Source organism: Pungitius pungitius, chromosome 9 (assembly GCF_949316345.1).
Source record: "Pungitius pungitius chromosome 9, fPunPun2.1, whole genome shotgun sequence".
NCBI lineage: Eukaryota > Metazoa > Chordata > Actinopteri > Perciformes > Gasterosteidae > Pungitius > Pungitius pungitius.
In genome coordinates, this window is record NC_084908.1 from 11,974,592 (window position 1) to 11,997,739 (window position 23,148).

At 39.8% G+C, this 23,148-nt stretch overlaps 2 protein-coding genes across 2 annotated transcripts; one reads left to right on the forward strand and one right to left on the reverse strand.

Moving 5' to 3' along the window:
* Nucleotides 1-200: 200 nt before the first annotated feature.
* Nucleotides 201-3,785, reverse strand: cisd2 (CDGSH iron sulfur domain 2). Its single transcript, XM_037472496.2, has 3 exons — nt 3,509-3,785; nt 1,076-1,290; nt 201-877 (listed from the first exon to the last, which is right to left on the reverse strand). Exons 1-3 carry the CDS (start codon nt 3,609-3,611, stop codon nt 788-790), a joined length of 408 nt encoding a protein of 135 aa, XP_037328393.1. The 5' UTR covers nt 3,612-3,785; the 3' UTR covers nt 201-787.
* A 1,125-nt stretch (nt 3,786-4,910) lies between these two features.
* Nucleotides 4,911-21,408, forward strand: suclg1 (succinate-CoA ligase GDP/ADP-forming subunit alph). Its single transcript, XM_037472381.2, has 9 exons — nt 4,911-5,008; nt 7,867-7,967; nt 10,133-10,249; nt 10,495-10,707; nt 11,535-11,592; nt 12,093-12,176; nt 13,858-14,009; nt 17,255-17,443; nt 20,980-21,408. The coding sequence occupies exons 1-9, from the start codon at nt 4,975-4,977 to the stop codon at nt 21,004-21,006; spliced, it is 975 nt and encodes a 324-aa protein (XP_037328278.1). The 5' UTR covers nt 4,911-4,974; the 3' UTR covers nt 21,007-21,408.
* Nucleotides 21,409-23,148: the final 1,740 nt, after the last annotated feature.

The window sequence follows — 23,148 nt, forward strand, 5'->3', positions numbered from 1 at the left end:
TACTGAGGTGAAAACTGCGCACAACTGGATATTACAATGTCTTGGTTTGAAATGTTCACAGGCAACGGAGTTGAAAACAAAATAAAAAATGTTTTAAAGGCTAGAGAGAAATAGAGAAATATTTGACCATTTCCCTTATACACAATAACTTATGAGAGAAGATATCACATCATAAAAGAGTGTTTGGCACGCAGACAAAAAAAAATAAAAAATTCTAAGAAACGTCCAAAATGAAGACATACAGTACAAAATGTTGGTTTAAGGTTAAGTATTTCATTCAAACAACTATTCAACTAGGAAAAACAAACTTCCTCTGATGCGTTCAGCATATTAGAAGCCATCTTAAGGTCACTGCATTTGTGTTTCAAGCTTTCCTCTCAAAGTGGTCCCGATGATGGGTAACTGATTCCACAAAGGGTGAGACGTGCCTACATTTTCCTTTAGAAAAAGGCTGCTCTGTTAAAGTAAACACATGATGAATAAAGGCCCCCCAAAAGGAAAAAAAACTTTCTTGCTGCTTGTTTTCATTAAATAACCTAAAATACAGTTTTCACAGACACACTGTGGAATTTTATATTTGCAGGTGTTTAAGGACCACTTCAAGTAAAGAATCTGGTCTGCCACGTGTCTGAGGAACGTGTACATAACATCAAGGCAAGACCAAGACTTTGCTCCAAAATGGAAGAAGAAAACACTGCAACAGGAGACAGAAACTAACGGTTAGTCATGGAACCCAAAGACTGTGATAGAGAGAGATGAGAGAAAAAAAAACGCCACCAGCGTCCAATTATAGCATCTTCTTCTTGAGTATGAGCGGTCCCACGTTGTCTCCGGTTAGCTCGTTGTGCTTTACGTGTGACCTGTCACAAACCGGAAACTAAGACAGGGAACAACTCAATATTAGCGGAAACTTTCAACTCCTCCTCATACCAAATGTCACGTCACATTTATTTCTGTATCAAAACGTCCCTAATGCAAGTAGCCATCTGTATTCATCAGCTATGTAGCAAATGGAAGTGACAGCCAATGAATGGTGATATATATATCGATGCGTATGGAAAGGGGTACGACTTACGGTTTTGGAGCGCCAACAGCGGCAGTAACATACTTTGGTGCTGTTCAGGTCCTCGATGTCTATCTCGTTGACCACCCTTGGGTTCTCCTTCTGGATCTTCAGGTTGATCAGACTGTCTTTCTGCTTCTTCTTCTTCGGCAGGAAGGGGCGAATCGTGAGGTAGCCCAGCAGAGCCAGGATGCCCAGGAGAGGCAGCAGCCTGAGCCACTCGGACACTACAGAACGCATCACAAACATCACATCAAACATCAGGACAACTGCGGCCGCTGCCCGGGCACAGAAACACACTGGACTGCTGCGTAATAAAAGCTACCTAAACTTTGAAGTAAGAAAACAACTTCATTCTCTAGACTTCACCACTCTCCAGTCACAGGGCACTTCAGCAGAGTTTGTTCCGATTTGACATGTTTTCAAAAACATTTTTCTCCACAACATGTAGTGCTTCCATATATCGGATGTCACCCAAAGTCATGACAGGAAATAACCCAACACTGCTTCATCTGTTTGTTTGGTGCAATACAAACAACGTACATGTTTCCTCACAAAGCTATTGAGTGATTAGATCGTCAGCACCAACATACAAATGAGATCTAATATTACCGGAAGTGTGGTTGTTTTTTTGAAAAGTCTGTTGCGGTATATCTGACATACACTCGGTGAACAAATGATATTATCAAACAGATGTAAGTGAGTCTAACCTCATCGTAAGTAAGCTATTTTTTGGCCCCGGCTGGAGGACCAGCTGACCTCTAATCTGCATTTTCGCTTCATTGCTGAACTTGGTCAACAGCTAAAGCGGTGAATGTCTCACTGAGGCCAGAAGGGTTCTTCAGGGGGGAAAACCCATTGCATGGTCCACGTGTAAGGTTCAGACACGTAAAGGGCAGTGAGGATTAAGCAGTTATGTCATTTTGCTACGAGCGATGAGTTACACCTCACCTCTTGGAACGTTTTATAATACCCTTCAGGGGGAGTTCAAATTATTTCAGTAAAAGGAATGGATGACTAATGGAACATCTCTAATCCCTAATCTCTTAAAGGAATTATATATTGCATGTATTGGCACTTAATAAGGCATCCATCTTCTAATATGCATTGACTGAATAAATTGCTAATTCTTGGCAGAAATTGCAACACGATTAAATGCTTAATTTTTTTTCCCTCTTGCAGTCTGTCTGTATACACCTGTATTCACACGCTGTCTCTAAGACGGTGTGATTGGTCAGTGTTTCTGGCCTTCTGCATCACAGCATCTGGGGGCTCACTAGTGCTTTCCTAAAAGCATAACCAGCTGTGGGCATTTATCCAGCCTTTTGATCACACTATTTATATGGCACCTAGACCTTCTTAATAACAGACATGGACATTCCACTTACTCCGACATGTGATGTCTACGAGCCTTATTAATTAGTAACCTCAATCAGAGAAATATTAATGTCTTTATTTGTTTTTATGGCCTCAGAGTTGCCACTTGAATGGTTCTAGCTTGTCAATTGTTACAAGGGCATTTTGGAAATGCAAGGCCAGCTCAGCCTTTTATACATTTTGGGGCTATTTTTAGGGTAAATGTGATACTTTGCAAAGATCTATGATGGCCGTGAGGTCAAGTTGAAGTGGAAAATCAAGACGAACTTTCACTTTTATACTAATATTTATTTCCCTTGTTTTAAACTGCACAATTGTGCTCAAGCTCTAAAGGTTTTGGTATTGTGTTCCCATTTCTTTTATGTGTCATGTGTGATGAACTCGATGTTGTCCAGAAGAGGTTTATTGAGACTCAAAAGAATATCAAAAGTTTACCATGCTTCAGTTTAGAAGAGCATCTAATGATTATTCTTTTTATATATTTAATGAAAACACCAGAAAGGGTTCAAGACTAGAGTCACGTGGCTAAATCTATTATACTGTGAAATGGGAAAAAGCAGCAGGTTAAAAAAACTTACATTTTGGGCTTTAAAAATGGATGAAACCATTAGCAGGTTCATAGTAACATGCACATTTTCATTTGGGGAGAAGTTGGGGACTCGGTGAGAGGTCACAGACCTGAAGAAGCAAACAATGCTCTTGGAGTATTGTGGTTTTCTTGGACGTATGTTCCCTTCTAGTCAAAGAGAACCTGCCCAGCTGCCTCCGCATCACTTGCTGGTGTGAACTGGTAAGATGCAGACACACCAGTGAATCCACAATATCAAAACGTGATTGTTCAGATCACTGCTATGCATTAAGGTCATTGCCAGAACCACAACAACAACAACAACAACTTAGACGTAGATGATCCAGAGTTGTGTCGGCGGCGGGCAGCGTGTCGTAGCACGGTCCCGGCTGCGGAGCAAGCTAGCGCGAGCTAAAGCAACTTCAGTTAAGAGTCCCCGGTGAGATGGGAAATCATCCTCACATGACAGTCAGAGGTTCAACACAGCTGCAGTTAATTACCTGTTAACCTCGCAAATCCGCCGATCGTCTCCGGAAGCGGGAGCTTCTTGAGGTAAGCTGGAAGCTGGAGTTTAATTATCCTTGAAATGGATTCTAAAACCATCTTGAAAAGCTGTATGTTGGAGGTTTTGTGTTTGACTTGAGTAGTTCCTGGACCTCGTTTATGTCATTGCATTCGTTTATGAACGCAGCTTGTCGCCGGAACGTAAGCTCTTACCGTGAAACCATTTGAAATACGGAATAGTCCGAAGAAGAAAGTTGCGTTGAAGCTTTCGTGAATACGCGTAAGGCTGGTCCATGACGTTGCAGCGTGTGACCAATCAACGTCTGAGGAGTTGGTGGCTCCTGATTGGACAACTTGAATACAGCATAAAAGAAGTGGATTTGCTGTTCAAGTGCTCATCTTGTCTAAACAAGATCATGTAAATTAATAAAGCAACCTTTTACAAAATCAGTTTGTAACATCAGTATCACCTAACTGACTATATTACCAACTTCAAAGAACGAGTAGATGAAGGGCTTGTGTAGAAAATTGGCAACAGTATATGCCTAACAAACCATACATACATTTACGGAATTAATTGACTTGTATGCAAATTTTCTTACAGGCAGTGTAAAATAAGTTTTTTTTGTACAAATTTGTACTATCCAAATACAAAAGAGGATTTCATAACGAGTAAAGTTTAAGCAAAATGTAACTCATTTTTAAAAAGAATTTATAAGAATTTAAGTTATATTTGCTCAACATGTTATAATGAATAGGTTGTTCAGTAAATACCTGGAATGTTTTATTGAATAATTAGTCAGTTCAATACATTTGGTAATCTAAAAACTGCAATATTTCCCTATAATTGAGGAATAAAATCTTGCAAAAGAAAAATACGTCCAAATGAAACATGCAGATAATACAGAACTAAACACTGACTCACAAACCACTAATCATTTCCTGACAAATTCTAAAGTATCTTTTTTTCACTCTTTTTTGCCTCCAAATAAACGTCATACTTTTTTATTATATCTGTTGAGGCACCACTGCATATGTTTTCTTTCTAGATATATAGATATTTATTTAAAACGTGCAGTATGCTTTTGAAAGCTCCAGTAAAGTAAGTGAGCCTAAGAATAAAGTATAAATATCCGCATGGTTAAAGCGACCTCTTGTGCTAGCGGGGCTTATTTCAAGTACCTTTTCTAGAACTACACAACCCAGAATGCACTTGAAATTGCAGTAGTCTTCTAATATGCCTGAAAGAAATGTAATTACTGTGTCTTTTTTCTACAACGTATTCAAAACTCATGAGTAAACCCATCAGCAGTCACTTAACAATGAATGTGAAGAGTTGGGGCTTCACTTAGAAACAAAAAGATGTTTCTAAGATCATTCAATTATCCAGAGTTAATAAGGCTACTAAAATCCTTGCGACGGGTCCTGATCAGCCTCTGGTGTCATTGGTGAATGACCGAAGATGTCTCACAGCAGGTTGTTTGCCAGGCTGCTTTGTAAGTATTTTAGTAAATTCTAGTTTTTATCAATAGCAACGTCTGGCAGTTTAGTTTCTGTAATATAAGCGTACTCATCGGCTTTGTGCTGCATGCTACAGTTCTCTCTGCAGGCTGGCTCAATCTCGCACTGGCTAGCAAACGCCTCTCTTGGCTTGCTGTGAGTGAGCCTCCAAAGCTAGTTAGCCACATTAGCATACCAACGGTCTAATGTAGTTGTAACTCTGTTGTAACACTTAGCAAGCCAGCTAACTAGCTAACTATATCTAACGTTTGACTGGAATCTAACCCCAACCCCTCGCTGCCTGCTCCAGGCCGGAGCAAGTATTGATCTATGACCTTGCATGTCCTCTCGACTAAATCTGGCTTGTGTATTCACTCTGCTCAAGTTGTTTTCTTTGATGAGTTGAAGTAGCTATATTAGTAACTAACGTTAACTTAGTTTCACCAGGTGGTCAGCAGTGTAGGGGGTTCTTTTTTATTGACATTTTTATATCTGATCTCTTAAGTTGGTTGTTGACGATGAATTGTAAAAGCTATAGTTTTTGCTAGATTACATCAACTAGATTGATACAGCCGTAATTTAGCTTTAGTGGCGACATTGTTGGTTCATGGAGCTAAAAAGGGAAGCTGGACTTTGTAACGTTGCAGTGTCAGCTGTCTCTTGACTGAAGACCAAAGTTCATTGTCAGTTGGTCAGTGAGATTGAATACTTCTAGTTTACTTTAGCCCTGTTAGAACTGTCTATTTGTGGACTGCAGGCTTCTGTTTTGATTGCTCATATTTAAAACCAGAATGTTCATTTAGTCCTCAACGTGCTGTAACAAGTCTTAACTTCTTAGCAATCATCACGATGTTTCCAAAGATATCCAGTTTCTAATGCTGTAAATAAAAGGGTTGTGAAGGGAGGGGTACTGGTCAGAGATTGTTGCGTTTTAGTCACTTGAAGTTGGTTTGGATAATACATGTGGCTGCAATTCAAGATTTAAGAATTAAAACAAAATATAAAAGCCACAAAAATAGCAAAACATAATGGGTAAAGTGATGTTAATGTAAATGTTTTATTTTTCTTTCGTGTTGTTTCCATAATGTTGTCATGTAAAAAACATGTACTTTTAGTGGTTGTAAATTCACTGTGAGAAATCGTCGTGAGCGATTATAGAACAGCCCGTTAAGACTCAAACATGGGGAAAATGGATCCATGTTGATGAATACGCAAGTTATGCATGTACATACATTTAATAAAATGAAGAGCTGGGATTACATTAAACCAATTATTCCTCAACATGTTTTTAAATTAGTTTTGTTATTTATATTATTGCAAATAGATCAACTTAATCTTTCACTTAAGTTCTCATTATCTAGTACGTATACATTTATATACTGTGTTTTTCATTTACAAAACATTAATACTGTGATTGCAGCTTTGTTGACAACCAAGCTCCATTTTAAATCTATTTTTAACGCTATACTTTCAGTAGGAAAACAGTTGACAGTAAAACATACACAACAAGTCTTGGCTAAGATTTAATACATGAAATATCCAACCTGTCACTATGTCTATAGTATTCGTAATGCGATAGTGTAGCATGTCCATAGTTTTACCTGTAGGGCCACTGCAGGCTTTGTCTTATCAGTTGTCTCACAGTAAGATTAACCTGACAGATTCTTGTCACTTGAACTTTGACCTGAATTGCTTCTTACGACTGTGTGTGTGTGTGTGTGTACACACAATTGATTAAGTTCTTTGCTGCTACTCAAAACAGAGTTAATAAGATCCATGCGACCAAACCGTATAGTAGAGGCATTAGTTGTGAGCCTAATAATCTAAATATTGCAATGCTGGATAATTCTTTGAAGTGAATCACTTGTATTCAACTTTCAAAATATGCTTTGTAAAGAGGTAGTAGTTACCTTGTAGTTTTAGCTGACCGTCCACAAAATGTGCTGATAGCATCCTTCAAATTAATAGGATTAATAGGATTATTAGACATGTCCATCAGCAGTTGGCACAATTACAGCCTCAGAGCATTAGCATGCATCCAAAAATATTAATAGAACATCTTAGAAAAATGTTCAGTAAAAGTCAGTTGCGGCTGAAGGTAGAGAAGGTCGCTCTTTCATCACAAGGTCGCCTGTTCTACTAAAGACACAAGAAGAAAAATGCCCCACTGGGCAGGCCACCGGAGAGGAAAGAAAAGGATGTCCTCCCTTAATGTAGAAAGTTGCTTTATAAATGCCAGCCATTTGAGACTAAAGAAACGCAGAAATTGTAAGTCAACAAAAATAAAGCTGTTTGCTTAGGCAGAAATTAAAGTAAATGGACTATTTTTATTTCAAACTTGTTTTGTGTTTTTGCCTCAAACACAATCCGCATAATGCTTGTCTTTATGTATTTGCACACCTTGACTTGTGTGGTGTATTTGTGCAAACCGACCCGCACATTTGTATCGCACTGCTACCCTTGACAACCAGCCAATATCATGTTTCCGTTGGGTTTGGAAAATAAACTCTATGACAAACAAACATTTGTGATCCTTTCGCAGTTTGCTCAGCAAGATAATCTTATAATAAATAAACTACAAATTTATGATTTTATTTTTATTTTGTTAAACAAAGTCACCCACCATGAATAAAAAGCGAACAGTCACATAAGGTAGAACAACACCTTATGTTCAAACTAGAAAGTAATCTCCTTAAAAGCATTGGTTTCCAAGGAAACTGGAAGAGCAGAAATGCTAACTCCTTTCACAACGTTACAGTCCTCCTTTTGAGGGAACAAGTGGATCAGAATATTTCATTTAAAAATTGAGAAACCTATTCATTTTTGACCACTTTGCCACTCTTCCTCTTTTCAGTGCAGCAGAGTGGAGTCAGGCACTGTTACACTGGCTCAAGACAGAACCTCTACATCTCCAAGAACACAAAGGTCATCTGCCAAGGTTTCACGGGGAAGCAGGTTTGTACAGCAACTTGCCGCCACGCTTTTATTAAAGGGATGCTTCACATCTGATTGGATTCCTTTTAATATTATGAAATCTCAGACCACACCATCACACACCATTTCCTTCTTCGCTGATGTCTAGATGTCATACAGAAGGGCCCTGATACACAGAGAGGAGAGTTCCTCGCAAAAGGAACAAAGTGTCCTGGGTAATTCCTACATAATACCTGAGAAACTCCTACAGGACCCCTTCATAACTGAAGCATATTGCTGAGGGACTTTCATTCCCCCCGTCTCTATATAGACAAAATAATTCAATTTGTCTGAGTAGATGGAAGTGGCATTAGTAAAACTATTATGTAGAGAAAATGAATTGCAGCATATGGTCCAATTCAAATCAGTACTTTCATGTTCCAAAATGATAACCATCATTAACAATTTCAAGAGTTAAGTCAGTAAAAGTTTCTGGAGGAGAGCCAAGGCTGGATGTCAGCAGGAATTTCTTTTCGTTGTGTTATTCTTCATAATCTATCAAATACTTTTATTTTTGATGATTTCCTTTTTAAAGGCCTGTAATTCAGGTTAGTTTTTGATTTTCAGTCAACAGTTTTGCGTATATTGATTTTTACATTAAATGTAAGTTTTTTTCCCACTGGTGGTTGTCACTCTTTTAGTCCACGATAATACATTAGTTATTTCTCAGGTGCTTCACTCGTTCAGTCAAGGAGGATAAAGTGTGCTCAACAAGCCAGAAATGTGGGCTTCTTAGATTCATATTCCCCCTGTGTCCTCATGCACACTCCACTTTTCATCTTCCATTTGCATTCAGCACTACAAAGGTTGTTAAATATAGTTCCAGTGAACACTCTGGGTAATTAGAAATGGAGAAATGAAGCAAGTGCCTTTGAGTGCACATTGTCGAGTCTTATTGGCTTGATAAGCAAGCAGCTGTGCAAATTTAGAGTTTCAACATTTGCAAAAAAGATGCTGATTCACAGCTTCTAATTCATCTTAATAGGCTCGTAATCATTTTTCCATGAGGATAATTAATTTACACATGTGGTTATAACCCTTGATCTTCATATACATTGCTTCAGTAATATTTTACTACAGACCAACCTACATTCATTTACACTTGCTCGATTTACTCATTTTCTGGACAATTCACTCACAAGATTTTACATCTTAAAATACAATGTACTCCTTTTGGTTTTTCTTAATTATTTTCTTTTAATTTGTTGCGTGACGGGCATATTTATACCACACAAAGAACACTATGAACTACAAATAAAAGCAGTTTACGATACCAGTGTGTTTGTTACTCTCTACAGCGCACATATTAGTCTCTTTCCATCCAGTCTTATACATTGTGTGTCAGAGTGTCAAACCCTAAATTGCATTTTGAAGCTTAACCTACTGACATTGTCTTTTCTTTTTAATCAAGGCCATTTTTAATTAAATCAAAACTTTCAAAGTATTCTGTTTAGTGTTTAATGCATTGTTTATACATATTGGATATGATATTGGATAAATATTTGGATATCCACCTCCGGTGGGCTGGTGATCTACTAAAAGAAAAGTAGATCACAATCATGATAAAGCCTCCTAAATGCTGCACACGGGTCCTTTTTAAATCTGTTAGGAATAAATGTTAATTAAATTTACTGTCAATCCACATTTTGTTCAAGAACAAGTACAAAAATCATCTGAGATTAAGAGACATTTGAAATACTTCTTAAATATAAAGTTATATATGTTTGGGCTGAAGCTAATTCATCTGTGTCACAAATCTTGGTAAATGAAATATTTGAGCTGTGGCAGTTTAGGACAGGTACCCAGTAGCAGACATTAAAGTGTCACTATGAGAAATTAAACTTTCTTTAGAGATAGTTTGCAGTCGCTGAAGGAGAATATCCAAAGCTGCTTTTGATTTGTTTACAAATTTATGCAACAAGAACTCTGTTCATATACACACACACACAAACACTTGCTGAATCCTCGAGACAACTAGACACACTTCTGTATCCTTCCCTTTACTCAACGGCACAGGTGATTAATCCTGGATGGCAGCGTATTTCCTCCTTCCTATCTGTCTGTAATGATATCTCAAGGTTGATGCGACAGAAAGCGGCCGTAACCCACTTCATTACCTCCTCGTAACGCCTCCTCTCTCCTTGCAGGGAACGTTTCACAGTCAGCAGTCTCTTGACTATGGCTCCCAGTTAGTTGGAGGCGTTTCCCCTGGCAAGGGTGGTAAGACGCATCTTGGCTTGCCAGTCTTCAATTCAGTCAAGGAGGTATGTGTGACTCCTTCTGTTGTCCTTTTACAGCTTCTGTTGTAAACACACTGCAGCGGAAATATGTGACGTGGGTCAGTCAAATTTGCTGCTACTATTCTGCCTTAGACTGTACGTTTTTTTTTTTTAAAGATTCATTGAAAGAAACATTAGGTGGCACTGTTTCATAACTTTCCAATTTTAATGCACCACCAGTACCTGTTTTATTTTTTTAAATTCATTTTTTTATTTATTCCCCGCCTCAGGCAAAGGATGGCACAGGGGCAGATGCCACTGTGATTTATGTGCCCCCTCCGTTTGCGGCAGCTGCCATTATTGAGGCCATTGATGCCGAGATCCCCTTGGTGGTGTGCATCACTGAGGGCATCCCCCAGCAGGACATGGTGAGAGTCAAACATAAGCTCCTGCGCCAGGGCAACACCCGCCTCATCGGCCCCAACTGTCCAGGAGTCATCAATGTAAGCGCTCACACACACAAGCATATATTCATATTTCATTTTTTTGTAATGCCATTTTAGGAGGCCCTTATGTCCTCGGATTATCTCTACCCCTTTTGTTATCGCAATATTCAGGAATTTCTTTACATGAGGCACGAACGTCCACATGGACCTTACGATGACAATTTAGGGGTCACTGACAAAACGTGTTTTTAGCCTAAAGGGATAAGTTACGAGATGATGTCATTTTGGGAAGATAATGATGTAAATTGCAACTTGACTGTTTGGCAGCGGCTGATAACCATTTTAGGCAATTATTTATTTCTGGTTGTGGTAAAGAGAGTTAGGAGTAGAATCTTCAGGGATCTAGTAGTTATCAAGATTTAATGCATTAATATACTGCTATCTTTTCCACAGTGAATTAAAACAACTAAAACCTTTTTTCAAGCAGATATTTATTTATACTGCTATTTTCGATTGTCGGTAATGAACAATGTTAGTTATTTGAATCGAAATAGCCTTTTTTTTCTTTATTTTAAAAGTATAGCAAACTTTGCATTTAGACAAAGAAGCTGAGTCATCCTCACTTAAGGGAATTTTCGCAGTGAATATCCGGTGACTTTGTTCTGCTTTATTTAAAGTGAGTTTATGGTGTAGAAAAAAAGCTTAATAATAGATGACTGTTCCATAGAGAAAAGCCTTTCTAATGGAAAAACATATTTCAAGTTTGGTGAACTTATAATACAACATTAACGGTGATTTAAAGCAGAAGCAGAAGTAGTAGTTTTTAAAACCCCAGTACTTTACGTGCATGGCTTTATTTTAATGCAAATGTTACCCGCCTGCAGCCTGGAGAATGCAAGATTGGGATCATGCCTGGCCACATCCACAAAAAGGGAAGAATTGGTGAGATTTACTATTCTCTTTTTTGGTTTGTAGTTCATAACATCACACATTTGAAATTCTTGGTCTAGACATTTTATTGTTTAAATTAGGGGAATAGTAAAATGCTATTTTCTCAATGTCAGTTTACATGTTTGTGCCAGAAATGACTGAAGGTTTGAGTGTGATGAAACGGGGAAAAACATATTCACATTAACGCCTTTCTCCATATCAAACCTTTTACTTTACTATTGAGCTTCTGCCGTTGACAGCTTCATAAACAACAGTGCAGCTGTTGACCAGTGAACCTTCACAGGAAGTTTTCATACTAAATCATTCCCAACAGTCATCATTTAGAACAGCTGTTACAAAGCTGAGATCTCTTTTTATATTTGCTGTCATGTCGAAACTATTTTGTCAATGTTTGACATAAAATGCCTGCATCATTACGTCATTGTATTAACCTCAATAACAGCAGTGATTTTTTTAAAAACAAACTAATAATACTTGAATCCATCTTTCAGGCATTGTGTCAAGATCTGGTACCCTGACATACGAAGCTGTGCATCAGACTACACAAGTTGGCCTGGGCCAGTCACTCTGCATTGGTAGGTACCAATCACCTGCGACATATGGAATTAATATTCAGCACACTCTTACACAGACCCTGGGTTTATATCGCGTCCATTTTTTAAAACGAGCAGTCAACCGATTCAGTGCATTGCTTCATGGGTTGCAAGAAAACACTGGGGATGTTGAACGGAGAACAACGGCGGAGATTTTAATGGTTTGTTGCATTTGGCCTTGAGGCAGGACGGTGACTTTATACCAAGCAGAGAAAAGAACCTGCATGAATATTTTACCGTACTTCTTAGATGTAGGAAGGTGAATCTACTAAATTCCCCTTGCACTCAAACTCATCAGATGCATTCCAGCGAAAAACACACCTTCTCTTGAAAAGACATTTACCTAGTTGCTGATAATTTCCAGTATTTCAAGGCATTATATAGAATGATGGTTCTAGCTGTCATGATTTAGTTTATTTTGATTAATCTTGTGTTCCTCCTTACTGTCAGTACTCCTGAAATGATCAGTCGAGGGCCCATCAAATGTCTGTTGTTTTAAATCCATCTGACCCTCTAGAATTAGTGTAATAATAGTATTATACCTGGCACTTTTACTTCTTGGCATCAGCATGTACAGTATGAAGATGGACCCTTTTACAAATACAAAGTCCTTTTGGCACGTGTATTCCCTTCCAAAGAAACTATAATAGAGGGCTTGATGGATGCTGGAATTGACTGAAAAACAACTGTATTATTATTTAGACATTTTAATTATAGAGTGTTGTTTAGCCAGACTTCATGAAAACATGTGCTGCAACTGTATTAAATCTTGTAGAGTTCATTAAGGAGGTTTATTCGTGGTTCTGCTTATGATTACTTAAGTCGTAGCATGACCTTGAGGCTGCAGCAAATTACAATTGATGCATTATTGAATTTCAATGTCATCTTTGTTGCAGGTAATGTGCTCCTCTTTGATTAATATTCATGTAATTTTCTTAGTGTTGCCAAGTTTTTTAATGGAAAAAAATAAATAAATCCAGGCGATGATTTTTCAATGAAGATTCATTTTGGCAAGGTTCAACTATACATAGTTGTATAATCATGTGAAAATAATTTTCAAGAATGATTATCATCATTCACCTCCACAGAGATAAAGGTGTATTGGGATAGTTAAAATGTTTTGTGAAAAAAATCTTGATCCTAAAAAGTTCAGTCGAGCTTCACAGTATGGTTCTAAAGTGTTGCTTATCTACACTTTCAACCACATGCTGTTGTTTTACAGACTTAATTTACCACAGCAATATCATTTATTTTAACAAAGGATTTGCTCAAGGTAATAAACATAAAGAGAATCATTCTGTTTCTTTTGGCGTTTCAGCATATTTTAGCTCATTGGCTTGGATTTTCAGCACCTAAATTCACTGTTTTTATTCCCTCAGGCAGCCGGTACACAATAAAAAAGCTCTAAAAAACCCAGTGGAAACTACCTGCTCAGCACCAACCGATGATAAACTTAGCATGGAGTGCTGCAGGGATAATGTACTTTAGTTGGCCAAACCCATCAAAACAAAAAAAACCTGTTGATTTTGGAATTGGAGGCAGTAAAAGGCTGACGCATGTAGGGGTTTCAGGACTCCCAAAGTATGGTAAAAATCTATATTCTAAATAAAGTAAAACAATTTAGGTTCCTGTTGAGACAAGTATTTGCTTTGTCTCCTTCAAGGTATCGGTGGGGATCCATTCAATGGCACAAACTTCATAGACTGTCTGGAGGTGTTTCTGCAGGATCCCAAGACAGAGGGCATCATCCTCATCGGAGAAATTGGAGGCAATGCTGAGGAGAACGCAGCGGAGTACCTTAAACAGCACAACTCTGTAAGGGAATACTACACTTGACACAGATTATTATTTCATTTTTTTACCCCACTCAGGCCTTTTTAAATCTTCCAGGTGTGTTGAACACTGGAGACCATCCTACATCTAGAACAAAGCGTCTCCACTTTTCTGTGTGATAAAGTGACAAAAGGGACGTAGGTGGCGCTTCACAGGAAATCTTCTAGAAACCCACAGCATTGACGAGCCGTGAACCTTTTGTGATAAACAGCAGCAGGGTGATGATTAGCTTCTCTGGCCGAGTGGTTGCACGCTTGGATTTGACATTTTCGACTTCACCAGGCCCGCGCGTCGCATTTTGCTCCCCGCGGATGACTTTTAATCTGTTAATTTAGTCGGCGCTGGTGTTTGTTTCTGTGCGCGGGCCCGTGCACGCTTTTATGGCGCTCTCGAGCTGAGAAATGGATTTTATTTGCCCTCGGCTGCTCTAATGCATGCAAATCTCCCGCTGGCGTCTGAAGAGCACAACTTCTCTCACTCAACGAATAAAGTACAAACGCCAACCTTTCCCCCACCGGCTCTCCCTGAGTGATGACGCCAACGGACAGTTCAAATGAAACATGTGCATGGACGGGACCAGCAGAGCGTGGGATTAAGTCACAGATCCTACGTTCCAAGTTAGTTGTGAACATCCCACGTGTAAAAATGCGCTTCTGCAGTAGAGAAGAGCAGAGGGTAGTAGGGTGATGGCTGAAATGTGGGTGAATGTGATGGCTGGAAAGAAGCAGCAGGTGAGCGTCTTCATGAGATCAATTATATGCAACGGATCTTTATTGATCTGATCATGATCGTCTCATAGCCTCAGTGCTCGACACTTAACTCTTATCGCTTATAGGTGACTAATGTAACGGGGTCATTTATTATCCACATTGATATCTGCTTTGACCTTCATTCAGCTTAAGATTTTAAGTTAGGTATCAAAATAAACTCTCCTCCGGACCAGAATCGCCCTGTAGATTTGCCCCCCCCCCCCCCCCAGAAGTGTGTGACCTAGAGAGCTCAGACACACTCCAGCAAAGATGGAAACCCCGTGAAATAAAGTGAACGTCGGCAGAAATCTGCGATCGTGGACAGCATGACGCCATTAGTCACAGAGAGAAGTTAACGGCAAAAACGGGACGCTGCTTTTCATATTAACGTGACAAATTCTGCCACACTGGACACATTACATTCAGGCGCCTCAGCAAATTAAGGCCCAGTGTCCTGATTGATTTGTGTCATGCAACATTAAATATATTGAACTCCTATTTGAGAGACTCAATATACCGAAAGGTGAAGCGGTATCCGTTTTCCTTGCTGCGTCAATGTCACACTTAAGTTACCGCGGACTGTTTGTCTACCGACGCCTACGTTCTGTAACATTCGAGAAAAATAACCTCATACATCCCAGAAGGCTCTGCTGTCGGGTCGTATGATGCACGGCATATTTCAAGGTTCAGTCCCAATCAGTGTCTGCGACGCAACGTCTTAAAAGTCACCTGTATCAAAGGTCTGCCCATCACTGCCGGAGTTCCGCAGGCTAAGCGAAGTCAGAAATAGGTATTGCACAGAATATCCATATTTCAATTTGCCTGATGCATATCAAGTAGGTTTGAGTATTCTGCTCCTTAGCTAGAGGTATGCAGATTTTTTTTTTCTATTTCTATTTAACCCTCTTTTTCCGCCCACCCTGTGTCCGCTGCGCTTAGCTAAGCCCCTCGTAGTGATGTGGGATAAACACGGAGAACGGATTAGTCTGCAGGACGGCTGCGGTTAGAAGAGTGTCGACGCGCTCCATGTGTACGAGCACATGGCGGTTTTTATTCATGCCTACCTGTCATGTTTACAGGAGCGGATAATTGTCTCCGTCTGGCTTTTTGGGCTCGAGTGCGATTTCTCACCTTGGAGCGGTGCCGTTTCGTGTTTGTCGGTGGAAAAAAAAGCCCCTCAGTTGGTGTGCAGAGGTGGGAGAGCTACCCTGTTGGTCTCATAATTAAGTTAATCTTTCTGAAATGCTAACAGTGGAAGACAAAAGACGGGTAAAGTGAATGATAGTGTAACTCCCCTCCCTGTATGCAGCTCTAGTACTCAGTATCAAGGGAGGCAGGGATTAAAAGAGTAATTAAACCACTTTCGTTTGCGATGGATTTAAGCTTTGATTCGTTGGTTTGTTTATTCACAACGTGATTTGACTTTGGAATACAGAGGGGGGGGGTTTCGGTGCTAATTTGTTTTGTTCCTAAATTTTTCTACACACTGAACAGATGCTTGAAACACATTTAGAGCACTTTAATGATACTCCCCTCTCTTCATTTCTATATTAGATGTGCAAGTATTAATGTCTCATTAGCGGCGCATTTCCATCTGAAGTCCTCAACCTTCCCCCGGCTGATAAACGTGCTGCTTCTATTTATTATTAAATCTTCTTCTGTTTATATTGGCCATCTTGTTCCTGCCAGTCAGGTCTGAATTTGGAGTGGAAAGTTGAAAAGGTTGCCTTTGAAGGAAGTTACTGTATGGCTTTGGCTGCTCAACATGCCACCTTCATTCTGTGAAAGCAGTCTGCAGAGATGTGTGTGTGTGACGAAAGCCGTCCCCTGCAATTATGTTGTTATTGCTAAGTATGAAATATTTGCTGCCGTATGCGCGCGCACACACACGCGCAGAGTGTCCGTCTCGCTTTATGATGTTAGTGTTGAAGATGACATATTAGCTCTATTCACCTTGGAAGTGATCTTAACTGTTGAACGTAACATCAATCAATGAGCAAGCGGCACAGACAGCCGCTGAGCTAATCAGTGTCAGCGTGACTAATTACCATCTCAGAAATGAGATGATATGAAATGGCAGGAGCCGGAGCCCCTATCTGGTCCTACACCAACCCATGCAATTAAATGGCCTGATTGACCCTTTGTTTTAATAATGCCGCCTGAAACCGAGTCTGCTGGTTAGACAAGCCTGTTATCATCCGTAATGGGAGGACTTGGGGTGAGTGTTTCTAATGACCGACTGCGATGCAGGTGCAGAAAGCTTACTCTCGCTATTTCTATACAACCTTCTCCACTGTTTTGCTTCCTTCCTTTTTCCTAATCCCCTTATTGCTCTGCTAACTGCGCTCACATCCTGACACCTTCCCTTGAGCGAATTCTTTTCTTCTTCTTCTTTTTTATGTGTGTGTGTCTATTTTAACCTAATTTTACACTTCCTCCGTCTCTCCCCCTCTGCCCCGCTCCCTCTTCTACGTTCAGGGTGCTAATTCAAAGCCCGTGGTGTCCTTCATCGCGGGGATAACTGCTCCTCCCGGGCGTAGGATGGGTCACGCCGGCGCCATCATCGCTGGCGGAAAGGGCGGAGCCAAAGAGAAGATAGCAGCCCTGCAGTCAGCTGGAGTTGTTGTCAGCATGTCCCCTGCCCAGCTGGGCAGCACTATTTTCAAGGTGAGTCCTTTGCTTCCGGGGCGATCGTTTTATGCTGCTATGTGTGCCGCAACTCCGCTACATTTATTTTACTACTGTCATTGCTAGTTTTTTTGCAGATTACGATTTGACATTCATTTGCGATCAGGATGTAAATAATAAATAAAGGCAAAGATAGTTATGTAAACCCTTTTGAAGTAATTGCAATAATTACACAATATTTAAATTTGATTGGGTCACTTTTGCTTAATGAGTTAATGTATTCATTCTTTCATTTTATTTTAGTTTTAGGTATGTTTTTTTTTTTCTTTCTGTACAGCAGAAGCATTCTTTCAAAGGTTTACTAAGAAATTTATTAAAATGAACCGTAAGAAATCTATTTGATAATTTATTAACATCACCACAATTACTTATCGTCAGCCTTTAGCCTTTCTGTTTTTTTATACAAATAAAATCCTAACCAACGTGTTACAAACGTCGGTTTGTGACCAGTGATCATGATTTATTTAACTAACATTTAGTTAGTTAACATTTTTAAAGGGCTTTTACAAAAAGCCTACATTTAAATGTCACATTTTGTTTTTTGCCTTCCTACCATCGCATACATGCACTGTAACGATGCCACAGATATTTTCCACCATTTGCTCCTTTTCTGTCTGTAGTGTTGCTGTAAAATTAATTTTTAGGTTAGAGGAATAAACAAATGGTAAACTAAAAGGTCAGGATCAGGTTTTCCGTATGTAGAGGATTCCAAGCAAACTAATCTCCCTTCATATATTTTTGTAATGGCACCACAGTTATAATACTCAGACTTTCATTTGAAATTCTGTGTTTCTCATATAATCAGCATCTAATACGGAGCGATTCAAAGTGTGAGCGGGTTACTGAGATCAGGAATTGCCTTTTTTTTCTGCTGCGAGTAGCAAGGTTTCAATTTGAACTTTTAATATGCCGTAAAGAATAAGAGCAGAAATTAATAAATGCTTGTTGACAGTGGCTGACTTGGCGCTACTGCCTCTTTATTTCGATTTATCACTAAGGAAGAACTGTTAACAAGATGTATAAAAAGTGAAAGCATGTATTACACCCATTCATCATCTCATACTTTCATTAACACTGCTGGCACTACAGCACTCAGATATAGATTTACACACATTTTTTCCCTCAAGTTTAATCCATAATCATTGTGTGTAATGATGAAAAACGTGCAACGTGGCCCCTCATTTTGCTGCACACCGTGTTGATACATCTCCGTTAAACTCATTGACCGCCGTAGCGGCGGCAAGGCGTCTTAATGCTGCGGATGCGGGTTGAAGCGTTGGCGACTGTTGATCCCGGCGAGCTGGAGATGATTCACCCGCACTGATCGGGGAAAACGTGTAGAAAACATGTTGTTTTGAATCTGGGGTTTATCATACATACGACCAGCTACAGCGGATGGTTTTTAATAATAATTTAATAAACATGAAGCAGAGCAAAATGGCCGTACATTCGTTCAGCCGTTCGTTCAATCAAGTGGCTTTTCGACGTGCTCATTCTTACTAATAACTGCAAAATAGCAAATTCATGCGTCATCAACTTAGTATTTTGAGGAGTTTCCGGTAGACTAATACCAGACAGTAATAGGGCTCTTGGGTTTGAGTGGTATTTCATCAACTTGAACAATCTGTGCTAAAGATGCTTTTGTGCTCAAAGTTGCCGACGCACATTTTGCCCACTATTCATCATAATCATTGAAGATGCACGTTGCCAACTCTGTGTTAGTGTGGGCAGGAGGCTGCCAGCTAGTACTGCTCTGTTGAGCTGTAAGTTTTAACATTTTAGCCATTTGTCAAATAACATATATATTATTTATGTTTTTTTCTTAACCTGCTCCATCCACAGCTGATAGACAGGTACATGGAAAATTAAACATTTAGAAATAAATATTGAATTTGTCAATCAAGAAAAGTGCCATGAGGAAAGTGAAGGGGGGGGGAAAGATGAGTCATAAGACCAGTTAATCGCTCACATCTGAACCAGAAATATGTGCATGAACCTTTTAAGGTTTAAAGTTAAACAAATAAGGTGTTCATGTAGGACATGAAACTGGCTGATAGTATTCATCATTCATGTATTCATCATTCATGTATCCAGTGCTTGGAGTGATTTCCAAAGGATTTGTATTAGCAAGATGTCAAAAAACTTTTTTTGCTAGTTTTTAAGATAACTCAGGAACTCCTCATTGCAGCAGAAGATGATCCTGCTCAACAGTCAAAAGTGAAAATCTTAGACGCAAATGCCTTCCGATGTGTGAACAAACCAGAAGCAAAACCTATTTAATCTCAGGATCTTATTTGTGTAATGGATTGAAAAGTTAAGGCAGCAGACACAGACTGTATTTACCATCCTGGTGCCCCTCACACGACTCGCTCTCTGTGACACTGCTCGCTTGTAAATGTCTGACTTCTTCTCTTTCACGTATTCTTTTTCTTCTGCTTTCCTCACTTTTTATTCAGGTGTGTTTTCACCCGTCCCTTTGGAGCGGCAGCCTCTACATTCCTCAATTTATTCCCCCTCCCTGCCCTCTTCCACTTGACTTGTCAGGTGTCTAAATGGGTCTTGCACTTGTTTTTTTTTGTTTTTTTGTATCCCCCTCTGTCACAAACATCTCTGCTTTTTCCTGGGTGCTATGATTCTTGTCTTTGTACCCTGAGTTACCGCCTGCCACCTTGGGCCAACAAAGCATCTGTCTGCTTATATCACAAATACCCTCATCCTCACCCCTCCTTCCTGTCGCGTCACTTTTTTGTTCCTTATTTCCTCCACAGATTTGTCCCTAATAATTGAGCACTGTGCTGCTCCCTCCTTCACCCCATCCTCTGAAAAGCGAGAATGTCTCGTCATTCATTTCACCCTCTGCCCAAAAAGTTGAGGTTAGAGAGGCAGAGGTTTCCTCAAGTGTTGCAGAATTGTGAGAATCTTCCCTCCTGAAGGGGGCAGTAGACCTTCATGTATCCAGAAGCCACAGAGGAACAGGCCAACATGTTGATGTGTGCTCTGCAGACCTGATAAATGGCATTTGAATTAAGTTACTTTCCCCCCGTGGAATGGAAAATTCTTAGGGAACGACATATTCTATCATCATTCGGTTTGTGTGATATTCCCCAAATTGAATATGTAAATAGCTGCATCCTTTTTAATGGCTAACGTAATGCCATCTCATTTGTAGTCACATGCTTTTACTGTGCTCAGAAACACAGCAATTGTAATCTCACACAGCCATAACTCCGACTTTTGCCGATGCAAAGACTCGATCAATCACACAAAGTGTTGTAAAGTGTTGACAACTGGAACTTACCGACTACGCTGCCTTACATGCACTCGCAGGGAACGAGAAGCTGCGAACTCTCCAGAGCTCCTACCGCCTCCGTTTTCCCAAAACTCAGAAGCCAATCTGACGCAAAGGATCAAAAACAAATGCTGTGTGAATTTCACATGAATAAATCATTCACTTCTATCTGACTTCATTTCACTTAATGTCTGATTTCCTTATTTCTCTTGTCCATCTCCTGTAGGAGTTTGAGAAGAGGAAGATGTTGTGAATTGAGCGGGAAGGCCGCCAACCTTTTTACCCCCGGGCCCTGAAAGTGGAGATGGAACGTCCCGGCTCTGATGGTGGATACGCCCGACAGCATCCGTGAACCCTGATTATTTCGAGCACGATGTCCACACGCAGTGTTTTTGTTTCGTAATTTTTGCCATGAACGTGTACCTGGACATGACATAAAAGAATGAAACGCAGTGTTTTAATGGTACCTTAAAGAAGTCATTGTAAACAATGTTAAGGCTTTATAGATCATTGCCCTCCTCCACACAATGTAGACCGGCTACAGGATGCCTCGGTAACCTTGGTGATCTGTTTCATTCTGTTATAATCCTGCTTGTAAATCGTCAACTCATTTCACTGGCTGTCCACCTGAATAAGAAATATTTCTCATATCGTTTCCCTGCTGCGTTGCTTCTGTCCTTCCTATGGCTCATTTGTGAAACAGATGTGTTCTGATAACTGGATGAGCTCGTCTGCCTCCACTGTTCCAACGGTTTTTTAAAGGAACTTTCCATGTGAGAAAACACAAGGTGGCCCTTCAATTATGTAACCTTACCTTGTGAGGAGGAAAGATGCTTTTGGTCTTATTTTCAAGTTGCTGATTTTAGTTTTCTTGATTATAACGTGACATTGTATTTTATTAGAATTCGGCCTTTGCACTGTAGCAAGACCACACTGTTATTGATGTGTAGGAAATTAGAGACCATCAAAAGCTTGATTGAGTTTCCATTGAAATGAAAACGACTTTGCTGACCTCTGCCTCATGCGGTTCACCGTTGGCCAGCCGTCCTAAATGTGCTGATCTACGAGTACTGCAGAGCCCCAAATGGAACCTATTGTGGCTGATTAGCAGTGTCGCACCATTCATTTTGCTTCACTTCCTCTGTTAGGAAAGAGGAAAGGTTTGCAGGTTTTAAGTTAAGACCTGGATTTTAATTAAAACCGTGTGAACATTTTGCTGACGTGAGATTCAGCAAAAGTGTGTATTCCCTTTTAATCCTGATAAATCATTGGTTGAATCAGATACTGAAAACAAAACGCCGGAGGCATTAACCTCAGTCCTTTAGGCTCTTCGCAGAGTTGCACTATTTAACAATGCAGCCTTTTTATGTGGTGTATTCAATCAAGCCTCCGAGCTATTACACCCGTCGGGTAGAGTGTACAACAAGAAGTGTTCTGGGGCCCTCGTCTCATTTCGACTCTCGTATCTAGAGGAAAAAACAAACTAGACCGCTGACATCTCGTCACGACGCTGCTGTGAACATTCAGAACACAATTTCAAGTTGGACCGCTAATTAAGACAAATCGTCAAAGTTCCACCAACGGGCCCTAGGTTACATTAACACCTCATTACAGTACACAAGGTGAAATCCGACTGAAGGCAGGGAAATGAAATGAAAGGGAAAGATAAGGTTTCAGTTGCTTCTGCTCGTCCTGAATGTTTTTAAATTAACACAAGGGGGAAAAAAAAGTGCATAATGAAGCACACCGGACATCTACAGCCTATTCTTATCTGTTACACTGCAGTCAGCCAAGACAGATTATTCTGTGTACACATCGTTAACAATTACTTCTTAATCTGCATTAGCAAATTAACATAATGACTGACAGTGGGACAGAAAGCTTATTTGTTTACAGGCTCAGAAGTTCCTCCTTCTGAAGTTGCCGAGATGAACTCTGCTTGACTGGAATATAAGATTTAAAGCAGGTCAATGTTTGCCTTCCAGGGGTCTTTAGCTGCTGATTTTTGCTTTAACTAATTGGAGGTTCATATTAAAACGTTATCTGTGTTTCCAAACGTCCCCTGAAAATATATTATTTTCATTGGTTATGAATCATGGTCATTGTGGTTACGGTAAATCATGGTGAACACAACCACGAGTAACCCTGAACCTTATATATACATATATGTAAATATGTGTGTATACATAGTGTGTTCATCCAACCACGAGCATACATCATTTTGAGCTGAAGAATTCACAGTAACTGTGTAGTTATCTTTTTACTGTTATTGTCTGCTGTGCTGCACGGTAGGTGATGCCTCACCTCGCTGGGGGTTATTAGCCAAAATGTTGGAATGTAGCCCGTGATGCATTTGATCAAATATACGGTGTTTCTATTCCATGCTTAGGATTCA

Coding starts and splice junctions, on each gene's coding strand:
- cisd2 (XM_037472496.2), bottom strand. CDS start 3,611: ATGGTTTTAGAATCCATTTCAAGGATAATTAAACTCCAGCTTCCAGCT. Junction 1,291..3,508: donor CGGATTTGCGAGGTTAACAG/GTAATTAACTGC, acceptor TGCGTTCTGTAG/TGTCCGAGTGGCTCAGGCTG. Junction 878..1,075: donor GCTGTTGGCGCTCCAAAACC/GTAAGTCGTACC, acceptor TCCCTGTCTTAG/TTTCCGGTTTGTGACAGGTC.
- suclg1 (XM_037472381.2), top strand. CDS start 4,975: ATGTCTCACAGCAGGTTGTTTGCCAGGCTGCTTT. Junction 7,968..10,132: donor AAGGTTTCACGGGGAAGCAG/GTTTGTACAGCA, acceptor CTCTCCTTGCAG/GGAACGTTTCACAGTCAGCA. Junction 11,593..12,092: donor CCACAAAAAGGGAAGAATTG/GTGAGATTTACT, acceptor TCCATCTTTCAG/GCATTGTGTCAAGATCTGGT.